Raw genomic sequence first — 12,085 nt, 5'->3', positions numbered from 1 at the left:
GACTGGTCAGGGTGGTGGGGTGTGACCTGGCACTGTTAGTGGTTGGTTGGCCAGCTGAATGCGTGCGATGACTGATGGAAGGTTGTTCGTGGAAAAGGGTGATGGGAGGGATGGAGGCCTGGGTGGGTGCGTGGAGAAGGAGGCGGAGAGCTGGAGGTGTGTTTGGGTGGTTGGTTGGATTGGTTGATGAGTGGTTGATGGGCTGGGTGGGTGGATGGAGAAATGGATGGATGAATGTTTGGAGGGACGTGCAGATGTTCACCCCTACACTGTCCCCTGTCTGTGTCAGCTGCAGCCGAGCCAGAGGAGGAACCCCCATCACAGCCAATCCTGGGCGAGCTCATGGCCTCCCACGTGAGCCCCGACTCCGTGCAGCTGGAGTGGAACGTCCCCGAGGGCACCTTTGACTCCTTCACGGTGCAGTACCGGGATGCCCAAGGCCAGCCCCAGGTGCTGCCCGTGGACGGGGGTTCACGCACGGTGACCGTGCCGGGGCTGTCACCGTCGCGCCGCTACAAGTTCAACCTGTACGGGATGTGGGGTCGGAAACGTCTGGGCCCCATCTCCACCGACGCCGTCACAGGTGAGGGGAGCTGTGGCTGCCCAATGGACCATGGGTTTGCAGTGGGTGGAGCTTCAGCAGGCCATGTGCTGAGTCGCTTGGGCTCTTTGTAAATGGAAAGAGCTGTTGGGTGCTACATTGGGGATCAGTGGAAGGATGTGTGGGTGAAGGGAGGGAGGGATGGATGGATGGATGGATGGATGGATGGATGGATGGATGGACAATGGTGGCTGGTTGGTTTAATATGTCCATTGGAAGGTTACATGATTGAAAAGATTTTCCCCGGAGAAATGGGTGTTTGGGTGGGAGGATGGGTCATGGCAGAGTTGGGTAGAGGATTGGATTCAAGGACTGATGGGTGGAATAATGCAGGGAAATATTGGTGATTGGATGGCTGGAAGAGTGGGGGGTTGGACGGAGAAATGGAGGGAGAGAAGGTTACATGGAGAGGTAGACTGAGGGTATTGGGTGGATGAAAGGAAAGACGAAGATGTGGATGAATGAATGGTTGATGACGTGGGTGACCAGAACCTGCCGGAATGACCAGGGAGACAGTTTGCTTGGGCGACATGTGAGATGGTTGGATGATGAGGTGGATGAATGGACAGAGATGGTGAGCGGAAGGGTCAGTGTGTGTCTGGCTGGAAGGGTGATGGGTAGAACAATGTTAAGGATGGTTGGAAGGGCAGGTGGGTGGATGCTGGAGTGAACTGATAGCTGGAGGGTGGTTTATTGGATGGATGGATGGATGGATGGATGGATGGATGGATGGTTGAACAATCAAACATGTAGGGGTTCATGCCGTACACTTTCTGCTCTCTGTGTCATCTCCAGCCGAGCCAGAGGAGGAACCCCCATCGCAGCCAAAGCTGGGCGAGCTCACGGCCTCCCACGTGAGCCCCGACTCCGTGCAGCTGGAGTGGAGCGTCCCCGAGGGCACTTTTGACTCCTTCACGGTGCAGTACCGGGATGCCCAAGGCCAGCCCCAGGTTCTGCACGTGGATGGGGGTTTGCGCACGGTGACCGTGCCGGGGCTGTCACCATCCCACCACTACAAGTTCAACCTGTACGGGGTGTGGGGTCGGAAAAGTCTGGGCCCCATCTCCACGGATGCCATCACAGGTGAGGGGGGCTGTGGGCCCCATCTGTGTCCTCTCTGGGGTCCGGATTTGGAGCAGGGCAGGAGCTGGGACAGGGCCTGAATTGGTGCCGTGGGCCTTGTGGGAAATGGGAATGTGTTGGGGACTGCCTGGGGGCTGGATGGAGGTTTGTGTGGACGTAAGTTTGCAGGGATGGAGGGACAGATGGATGGATGGATGCTTGGGTAGGTGGATGGTGGGATGGATGGTTGGACGGACTGTGGGATGGGCCGCTCACTCCAAGAAAGACACTGAGGAGCTGGAGAGCATCCAGAGAAGAGCAACGAAGCTGGTGAAGTATCTGGAACACAAGTCCTGTGATGAGTCACTGAGGGACGTGGGGTGGTTTCGCCTGGAGAAAAGGAGGCTGAGGGGAGACCTCATCGCTCTCTGCAACTTCCTGAAAGGAGGGTGCAGAGCGGTGGGTGTTACTCTCTTCTCCAAGGTAACAAGTGACTGGACGAGAGGAAACGGCCTCTGGAGGTTTCAGGGAAAGTTTTAGGGTGGATTTGAAGAAAAATGTCTTTGTGAAAGGATTGTCACTGACTGGAAGAGGCTGCCCGGGGAAGGGGGGGGTCACCATCCTGGGGGGATTTAAAAGCCATGTAGAGGTGGTGCTGAGGGATATGGGTTAGTGGTGGCCTTGGCAGTGTTGGGTCAATGGCTGGACTCGATGATATTAAGTGTCTTTTCCACCTCCGTGATTGTGAGGTTCTGTGGTTGCAAATGTGTTTGGTTTGTGGCCTGGATGTGTGATGGGATGGTTGCGTGGAGAGACATTTGGTTGGCCCGATGGAACGGTTGTTGGATGAATGGATGTTGGGATTGGTGGTGGGAGGAGTGTTTGTTTGTAGGAATGAAGGAGCGTGTGGTTGTTTGGATGGTTGACTGGAGGAGTGGAGTGAAGGAGTGATGCCTGGAGAAAGGTGCACGGAGAGACGGGTGATTGGATGGATGGAAGGAGAGAGAGAGGATGGATGGAAGGAAAAAGGAATGAACGCATCGATGTCGATATCCTACCTTGTGCTCTCTATTGTAGCTGCTTCCGAGCCGGAGGAGGAACCAACTCAACCGATCCTGGGCGAGCTCACGGCTCCTCATGTCACCTCTGACTCCGTGCAGCTGGAGTGGAGCGTCCCCGAGGGCACCTTTGACTCCTTCACGGTGCAGTACCGGGATGCCCAAGGCCAGCCCCAGGTGCTGCCCGTGGACGGGGGTTTGCGCACGGTGACCGTGCCGGGGCTGTCACCCTCCCGCCGCTACAAGTTCAACCTGTACGGGGTGTGGGGTCGGAAACGTCTGGGCCCCGTCTCCACCGACACCGTCACAGGTGAGGGGGCCTCTGGGCACCCTATGGACCATGGGTTTGTGGTGGGCAGAGCTTGGACAGGGCCCGTGCTGGGTCTCTTGGGCCTTCTGGGCAACGTGAAACTGGATCATGTGTTGAGTGCTGAGTTGTGTCTGGATTTGTGGATAGGTGCATGGAAAGCTTGAAGGAAGGAGGGATGGATGGACGGACAGATGGCTGGCTGGGTGGCTGGGTGGCTGGTTGGTTGTTTAATAGGTATATTGGAAGGATAGATGGTTGATCAGATGTCCTCTGGAGAAATGGGTGTTTGGGTGGGAGGATGGGTCGTGGCAGAGTTGGGTAGAGGATTGGATTCAAGGACTGGTGGGTGGAATAATGCAGGGAAATATGGGTGATTGGATGGCTGGAAGAGTGGGGGGTTGGAAGGAGAAATGGAGGGAGAGAAGGTTACATGGAGAGGTAGACCAAGGGATTTGTGGGAGGATGAAAGCAATGACGAAGATATGGATGGATGGATGGATGGATGGATGGATGGATGGATGGATGATGACTTGGTGATCAAGAACCATATTAATGTGTAGGAAGACTGTTTGTTTGGGTGATGTTTGAGATGGTTGGACGATGAGGTGGATGAATGGACAGAGATGGTGAGCGGAAGGGTCAGTGTGTGTCTGGCTGGAAGGGTGATGGGTAGAACAGTGTTAAGGATGGGTGGAAGGGCAGGTGGGTGGATGCTGGAGTGAACTGATAGCTGGAGGGTGGTTTATTAGATGGATGGATGGATGGATGGATGGATGGATGGATGGATGGATGGATGGAGAACTGAGAGGCTGAATGGGTGCCGGGTTGGGTGGATGATTGCATATATGGCAAGATGAATAGAAAATGATGGATGTGAGGAGAGGTGATTGGATGAACGGAAGCCTGGATGAATGGCTGGATGGAGGTCCTTGTGGATGGAAGTGGGGTTGAATGGAGGCCAGAATACATGGCTGAAGTCCTACGTGGGCAGAAAGATGATCTCATGGAGGAGAGGCTGAATGAATGGAGCGAGAGATGGATGTTTGGATGGACGTGTGAGTGTTTCTCTCCTGCATTGTCCCCTGTCTGTGCCAGCTGCAACCGAGTCAGAGGAGGAACCCCCATCGCAGCCGATCCTGGGCGAGCTCATGGCTCCTCGTGTCACCCCCGACTCCGTGCAGCTGGAGTGGAGCGTCCCCGAGGGCACCTTTGACTCCTTCACGGTGCAGTACCGGGATGCCCAAGGCCAGCCCCAGGTGCTGCCTGTGGACGGGGGTTTGCGCACAGTGACCGTGCCGGGGCTGTCACCGTCCCGCCGCTACAAGTTCAACCTGTACGGGATGTGGGGTCGGAAACGTCTGGGCCCCATCTCCACCGACGCCGTCACAGGTGAGGGGGCTGTGGGCCCCATCTGTGTCCTCTCTGGGGTCCGGATTTGGAGCATGGCAGGAGCTGGGACAGGGCCTGAATTAGTGCCGTGGGCCTTGTGGGAAATGGGAATGTGTTGGGGACTGCCTGGGCGCTGGATGGAGGTTTGCGTGGATGTAGGGTTGTAGGGATGGAGGGACAGATGGATGGATGGATGCTTGGGTAGGTGGATGGTGGATGGATGGTTGGATGGACTGTGGGATGGGCCGCTCACTCCAAGAAAGACACTGAGGAGCTGGAGCGCATCCAGAGAAGAGCAACGAAGCTGCTGCAGGGTCTGGAGCACAAGTCCTGTGAGGAGTCACTGAGGGACGTGGGGTGGTTTCACCTGAAGAAAAAGGAGGCTGAGGGGAGACCTCATCGCCCTCCACAACTCCCTGAGAGGAGGGTGGATCGAGGTGGGGGTTACTCTCTTCTCCAAGGTAACAAGTGACTGGATGAGAGGAAACAGCCTCCGGAGGTTTCAGGGAAAGTTTTAGGGTGGATTTGAGGAAAAATGTCTTTGCAGAAAGGGTTGTCACTGACTGAAAGAGGCTGCCCGGAGAAGGGGGAGTTCACCATCCTGGGGGGATTTAAAAGCCATGTAGGGGTGGTGCTGAGGGACATGGGTTAGTGGTGGCCTTGGCAGTGTTGGGTCAATGGCTGGACTCGATGATATTAAGTGTCTTTTCCACCTCCGTGATTGTGAGGTTCTGTGGTTGCAGATGTGTTTGGTTTGTGGCCTGGATGTGTGATGGGATGGTTGGGTGGAGAGACATTTGGTTGGCAGGATGGAACGGTTGTTGGATGAATGGATGTTGGGATTGGTGGTGGGAGGAGTGTTTGTTTGTAGGAATGAAGGAGCGTGTGGTTGTTTGGATGGTTGACTGGAGGAGTGGAGTGAAGGAGTGATGCCTGGAGAAAGGTGCACGGAGAGACGGGTGATTGGATGGATGGAAGGACAGAGAGAGGATGGATGGAATGAGAAAGGAATGAACGGATCGATGTCGATATCCTACCTTGTGCTCTCTATTGTAGCTGCTTCCGAGCCGAAGGAGGAACCACCAACTCAACCGATCCTGGGCGAGCTCACGGCTCCTCATGTCACCTCTGACTCCGTGCAGCTGGAGTGGAGCGTCCCCGAGGGCACCTTTGACTCCTTCATGGTGCAGTACCGGGATGCCCAAGGCCAGCCCCAGGTGCTGCCCGTGGACGGGGGTTCGCGCACGGTGACCGTGCCGGGGCTGTCCCCGTCCCGCCGCTACAAGTTCAACCTGTACGGGGTGTGGGGTCGGAAACGTCTGGGCCCCGTCTCCACCGATGCCGTCACAGGTGAGCGTGTCTGTGGGCACGTGACAGACCATGGGTTTGTGTTGGGCGGAGCTTTGACAGGACCCATGTGGGGTAGTTTGGGCCACTTGGGAAATGGGAACAGCTGTTTGATTGTGGGTTAGGGATGAGTGGAAGGATGGGTGGGTGCAGGAGTGGAAGGATGAAGGGAGGGAGGCAGGCAGGCAGGCAGGGAGGCACAGGTGGGTTCTTGTATGAGTTTGTGGCTTTTTGGGTGACTGATGGGTTGGATGGGCACATGGATAGACGGATGGAAAAATGGACGGAGAGTGTGTGAATGAAGAATGGGTGGGTGGCTCCTTGGCTGGTTGGTTGGATGGATGAATGTGTGGATGGATGGATGGATGAAAGGTTGGATGAGGGTGTGTCTGATTTGTGAGCTGGTGAGGGATGGGATGGTTGTGTGGAGATAAAAAGTCAATGGAGGACGGAAGGATGGTTCCAGGGATGGATGGATGGATGGATGGATGATGGATGGATTGATGATGGATGGGTGGGTGGGTGGATGGATGTATGAAAAGCGGGAAGGATGGAAGGTTGTGTGAATGGATGGCATATTGGCCATCAGGATATTTCGTTGGTTGAGTGGATGAATAGGTAGAGAGATGTTTGTTTGGAAGAGCGTCTTGTGTCTGGATGGCTGAATGGATCAATGGATGGATGGTGATTGGCTGGCTGGTTGGAATGACAGATGAATTACTGGAAGCCTGTCTAGATGTTGGGATTCCTGGCTGGCTGGAGCATGGATGGATTTGTAGAAGTTTCAGAGGTGGGATGGTGGTTTGGATGGTTGGATGGAGACAGGATTGGGTGGGTGGATAAAATTTTGGATGGATGGATGGATGGATGGATGGATGGATGGATGGCGAGTTGTGGGGAGGGGTTTTTTATATCTGGTTAGTTGGAGGCTTGAATGAATGGTTCAGTGATTCTTTTTTTGATTCGTGGAACAGATTGGATGAGTGAGTGAAGGAAAATATTGTGTGTGGATGGATGGATGGATGGATGGATGGATGGATGGATGGATGGATGGGATGGTTGAAGGATCAAACACATAGATGTTCATGCCTTACACTTTCTGCTCTCTGTGTCAGCTCCAGCTGAGCCGGAGGAGGAACCCCCATCGCAGCCAAAGCTGGGCGAGCTCACGGCCTCCCACGTGAGACCCGAATCTGTGCAGCTGGAGTGGAGCGTCCCCGAGGGCACCTTTGACTCCTTCACGGTGCAGTACCGGGATGCCCAAGGCCAGCCCCAGGTGCTGCCTGTGGACGGGGGTTCACGCACGGTGACCGTGCCAGGGCTGTCACCGTCCCGCCGCTACAAGTTCAACCTGTACGGGATGTGGGGTCGGAAACGTCTGGGCCCCATCTCCACGGACGCCGTCACAGGTGAGGGGGCTGTGGGCCCCATCTGTGTCCTCTCTGGGGTCCGGATTTGGAGCAGGGCAGGAGCTGGGACAGGGCCTGAATTGGTGCCGTGGGCCTTGTGGGAAATGGGAATGTGTTGGGGACTGCCTGGGGGCTGGATGGAGGTTTGCGTGGACGTAAGTTTGCAGGGATGGAGGGACAGATGGATGGATGGATGCTTGGGTAGGTGGATGGTGGGATGGATGGTTGGACGGACTGTGGGATGGGCCGCTCACTCCAAGAAAGACACTGAGGAGCTGGAGCGCATCCAGAGAAGAGCAACGAAGCTGGTGAAGTATCTGGAACACAAGTCCTGTGATGAGTCACTGAGGGACGTGGGGTGGTTTCACCTGGAGAAAAGGAGGCTGAGGGGAGACCTCATCGCTCTCCACAACTTCCTGAAAGGAGGGTGCAGAGCGGTGGGTGTTACTCTCTTCTCCAAGGTAACAAGTGACTGGACGAGAGGAAACGGCCTCTGGAGGTTTCAGGGAAAGTTTTAGGGTGGATTTGAAGAAAAATGTCTTTGTGAAAGGATTGTCACTGACTGGAAGAGGCTGCCCGGGGAAGGGGGGGGTCACCATCCTGGGGGGATTTAAAAGCCATGTAGAGGTGGTGCTGAGGGATATGGGTTAGTGGTGGCCTTGGCAGTGTTGGGTCAATGGCTGGACTCGATGATATTAAGTGTCTTTTCCACCTCCGTGATTGTGAGGTTCTGTGGTTGCAAATGTGTTTGGTTTGTGGCCTGGATGTGTGATGGGATGGTTGCGTGGAGAGACATTTGGTTGGCCCGATGGAACGGTTGTTGGATGAATGGATGTTGGGATTGGTGGTGGGAGGAGTGTTTGTTTGTAGGAATGAAGGAGCGTGTGGTTGTTTGGATGGTTGACTGGAGGAGTGGAGTGAAGGAGTGATGCCTGGAGAAAGGTGCACGGAGACGGGTGATTGGATGGATGGAAGGACAGAGAGAGGATGGATGGAAGGAGAAAGGAATGAACGCATCGATGTCGATATCCTACCTTGTGCTCTTTGTTGTAGCTGCTTCCGAGCCAACGGAGGAACCACCAACTCAACCGATCCTGGGCGAGCTCACGGCTCCTCATGTCACCTCTGACTCCGTGCAGCTGGAGTGGAGCGTCCCCGAGGGCACCTTTGACTCCTTCACGGTGCAGTACCGGGATGCCCAAGGCCAACCCCAGGTGCTGCCCGTGGACGGGGGTTTGCGCACGGTGACCGTGCCGGGGCTGTCACCGTCGCGCCGCTACAAGTTCAACCTGTACGGGATGTGGGGTCGGAAACGTCTGGGCCCCGTCTCCACCGACGCCGTCACAGGTGAGGGGGCCTCTGGGCACCCTATGGACCATGGGTTTGTGGTGGGCAGAGCTTGGACAGGGCCCGTGCTGGGTCTCTTGGGCCTTCTGGGCAACGTGAAACTGGATCATGTGTTGAGTGCTGAGTTGTGTCTGGATTTGTGGATAGGTGCATGGAAAGCTTGAAGGAAGGAGGGATGGACGGACGGACAGATGGCTGGCTGGGTGGCTGGGTGGCTGGGTGGCTGGTTGGTTGTTTAATAGGTATATTGGAAGGATAGATGGTTGATCAGATGTTCTCTGGAGAAATGGGTGTTTGGGTGGGAGGATGGGTCGTGGCAGAGTTGGGTAGAGGATTGGATTCAAGGACTGGTGGGTGGAATAATGCAGGGAAATATGGGTGATTGGATGGCTGGAAGAGTGGGGGGTTGGAAGGAGAAATGGAGGGAGAGAAGGTTACATGGAGAGGTAGACCAAGGGATTTGTGGGAGGATGAAAGCAATGACGAAGATATGGATGGATGGATGGATGGATGGATGGATGGATGGATGGATGATGACTTGGTGATCAAGAACCATATTAATGTGTAGGAAGACTGTTTGTTTGGGTGATGTTTGAGATGGTTGGACGATGAGGTGGATGAATGGACAGAGATGGTGAGCGGAAGGGTCAGTGTGTGTCTGGCTGGAAGGGTGATGGGTAGAACAGTGTTAAGGATGGTTGGAAGGGCAGGTGGGTGGATGCTGGAGTGAACTGATAGCTGGAGGGTGGTTTATTAGATGGATGGATGGATGGATGGATGGATGGATGGATGGATATATGGATGGAGAACTGAGAGGCTGAATGGGTGCCGGGTTGGGTGGATGATTGCATATATGGCAAGATGAATAGAAAATGATGGATGTGAGGAGAGGTGATTGGATGAACGGAAGCCTGGATGAGTGGCTGGATGGAGGTCCTTGTGGATGGAAGTGGGGTTGAATGGAGGCCAGAATACATGGCTGAAGTCCTACGTGGGCAGAAAGATGATCTCATGGAGGAGAGGCTGAATGAATGGAGCGAGAGATGGATGTTTGGATGGACGTGTGAGTGTTTCTCTCCTGCATTGTCCCCTGTCTGTGCCAGCTGCAACCGAGTCAGAGGAGGAACCCCCATCGCAGCCGATCCTGGGCGAGCTCATGGCTCCTCGTGTCACCCCCGACTCCGTGCAGCTGGAGTGGAGCGTCCCCGAGGGCACCTTTGACTCCTTCACGGTGCAGTACCGGGATGCCCAAGGCCAGCCCCAGGTGCTGCCTGTGGACGGGGGTTTGCGCACGGTGACCGTGCCAGGGCTGTCACCGTCCCGCCGCTACAAGTTCAACCTGTACGGGATGTGGGGTCGGAAACGTCTGGGCCCCATCTCCACCGACGCCGTCACAGGTGAGGGGGCTGTGGGCCCCATCTGTGTCCTCTCTGGGGTCCGGATTTGGAGCATGGCAGGAGCTGGGACAGGGCCTGAATTAGTGCCGTGGGCCTTGTGGGAAATGGGAATGTGTTGGGGACTGCCTGGGCGCTGGATGGAGGTTTGCGTGGATGTAGGGTTGTAGGGATGGAGGGACAGATGGATGGATGGATGCTTGGGTAGGTGGATGGTGGATGGATGGTTGGATGGACTGTGGGATGGGCCGCTCACTCCAAGAAAGACACTGAGGAGCTGGAGCGCATCCAGAGAAGAGCAACGAAGCTGCTGCAGGGTCTGGAACACAAGTCCTGTGAGGAGCCGCTGAGGGACGTGGGGTGGTTTCACCTGAAGAAAAAGGAGGCTGAGGGGAGACCTCATCGCCCTCCACAACTCCCTGAGAGGAGGGTGGATCGAGGTGGGGGTCGGTCTCTTCTCCAAGGTAACAAGTGACTGGATGAGAGGAAACAGCCTCCGGAGGTTTCAGGGAATGTTTTAGGGTGGATTTGAGGAAAAATGTCTTTGCAGAAAGGGTTGTCACTGACTGAAAGAGGCTGCCCGGAGAAGGGGGAGTTCACCATCCTGGGGGGATTTAAAAGCCATGTAGGGGTGGTGCTGAGGGACATGGGTTAGTGGTGGCCTTGGCAGTGTTGGGTCAATGGCTGGACTCGATGATATTAAGGGTCTTTGCCACCTCCGTGATTGTGAGGTTCTGTGGTTGCAGATGTGTTTGGTTTGTGGCCTGGATGTGTGATGGGATGGTTGCGTGGAGAGACATTTGGTTGGCCCGATGGAACGGTTGTTGGATGAATGGATGTTGGGATTGGTGGTGGGAGGAGTGTTTGTTTGTAGGAATGAAGGAGCGTGTGGTTGTTTGGATGGTTGACTGGAGGAGTGGAGTGAAGGAGTGATGCCTGGAGAAAGGTGCACGGAGAGACGGGTGATTGGATGGATGGAAGGACAGAGAGAGGATGGATGGAAGGAGAAAGGAATGAACGGATCGATGTCGATATCCTACCTTGTGCTCTCTATTGTAGCTGCTTCCGAGCCGGAGGAGGAACCAACTCAACCGATCCTGGGTGAGCTCACGGCTCCTCATGTCACCCCCGACTCCGTGCAGCTGGAGTGGAGCGTCCCCGAGGGCACCTTTGACTCCTTCACGGTGCAGTACCGGGATGCCCAAGGCCAGCCCCAGGTGCTGCCCGTGGACGGGGGTTCGCGCACGGTGACCGTGCCGGGGCTGTCACCGTCCCGCCGCTACAAGTTCAACCTGTACGGGATGTGGGGTCGGAAACGTCTGGGCCCCGTCTCCACCGACGCCGTCACAGGTGAGGGGGCTGTGGGCCCCATCTGTGTCCTCTCTGGGGTCCGGATTTGGAGCATGGCAGGAGCTGGGACAGGGCCTGAATTAGTGCCGTGGGCCTTGTGGGAAATGGGAATGTGTTGGGGACTGCCTGGGCGCTGGATGGAGGTTTGCGTGGATGTAGGGTTGTAGGGATGGAGGGACAGATGGATGGATGGATGCTTGGGTAGGTGGATGGTGGATGGATGGTTGGATGGACTGTGGGATGGGCCGCTCACTCCAAGAAAGACACTGAGGAGCTGGAGCGCATCCAGAGAAGAGCAACGAAGCTGCTGCAGGGTCTGGAGCACAAGTCCTGTGAGGAGTCACTGAGGGACGTGGGGTGGTTTCACCTGAAGAAAAAGGAGGCTGAGGGGAGACCTCATCGCCCTCCACAACTCCCTGAGAGGAGGGTGGATCGAGGTGGGGGTTACTCTCTTCTCCAAGGTAACAAGTGACTGGATGAGAGGAAACAGCCTCCGGAGGTTTCAGGGAAAGTTTTAGGGTGGATTTGAGGAAAAATGTCTTTGCAGAAAGGGTTGTCACTGACTGAAAGAGGCTGCCCGGAGAAGGGGGAGTTCACCATCCTGGGGGGATTTAAAAGCCATGTAGGGGTGGTGCTGAGGGACATGGGTTAGTGGTGGCCTTGGCAGTGTTGGGTCAATGGCTGGACTCGATGATATTAAGTGTCTTTTCCACCTCCGTGATTGTGAGGTTCTGTGGTTGCAGATGTGTTTGGTTTGTGGCCTGGATGTGTGATGGGATGGTTGGGTGGAGAGACATTTGGTTGGCAGGATGGAACGG

General features: G+C 55.6%; 1 protein-coding gene across 1 annotated transcript in view; it reads left to right on the top strand.

Moving 5' to 3' along the window:
• The window catches only part of TNXB (tenascin XB), a 57,625-nt gene that overhangs the window by 19,137 nt on the left and 26,403 nt on the right, over positions 1–12,085 (top strand). The window contains exons 13-22 of the mRNA XM_074854209.1: positions 290–598; positions 1,406–1,684; positions 2,741–3,031; positions 3,092–3,096; positions 4,138–4,420; positions 5,477–5,770; positions 6,883–7,176; positions 8,230–8,523; positions 9,627–9,920; positions 10,977–11,267. Of these exons, the coding sequence (XP_074710310.1) occupies positions 290–598; positions 1,406–1,684; positions 2,741–3,031; positions 3,092–3,096; positions 4,138–4,420; positions 5,477–5,770; positions 6,883–7,176; positions 8,230–8,523; positions 9,627–9,920; positions 10,977–11,267 (2,634 nt within the window). The remainder of the gene's footprint in view (positions 1–289; positions 599–1,405; positions 1,685–2,740; positions 3,032–3,091; positions 3,097–4,137; positions 4,421–5,476; positions 5,771–6,882; positions 7,177–8,229; positions 8,524–9,626; positions 9,921–10,976; positions 11,268–12,085) is intronic.

This window comes from Strix uralensis, chromosome 35, assembly GCF_047716275.1.
Source record: "Strix uralensis isolate ZFMK-TIS-50842 chromosome 35, bStrUra1, whole genome shotgun sequence".
Classification (NCBI taxonomy): Eukaryota; Metazoa; Chordata; class Aves; order Strigiformes; family Strigidae; genus Strix; species Strix uralensis.
The sequence above is the reverse complement of the archived record's forward strand: the minus strand, read 5'-3'. Positions and strand labels throughout refer to the sequence as shown.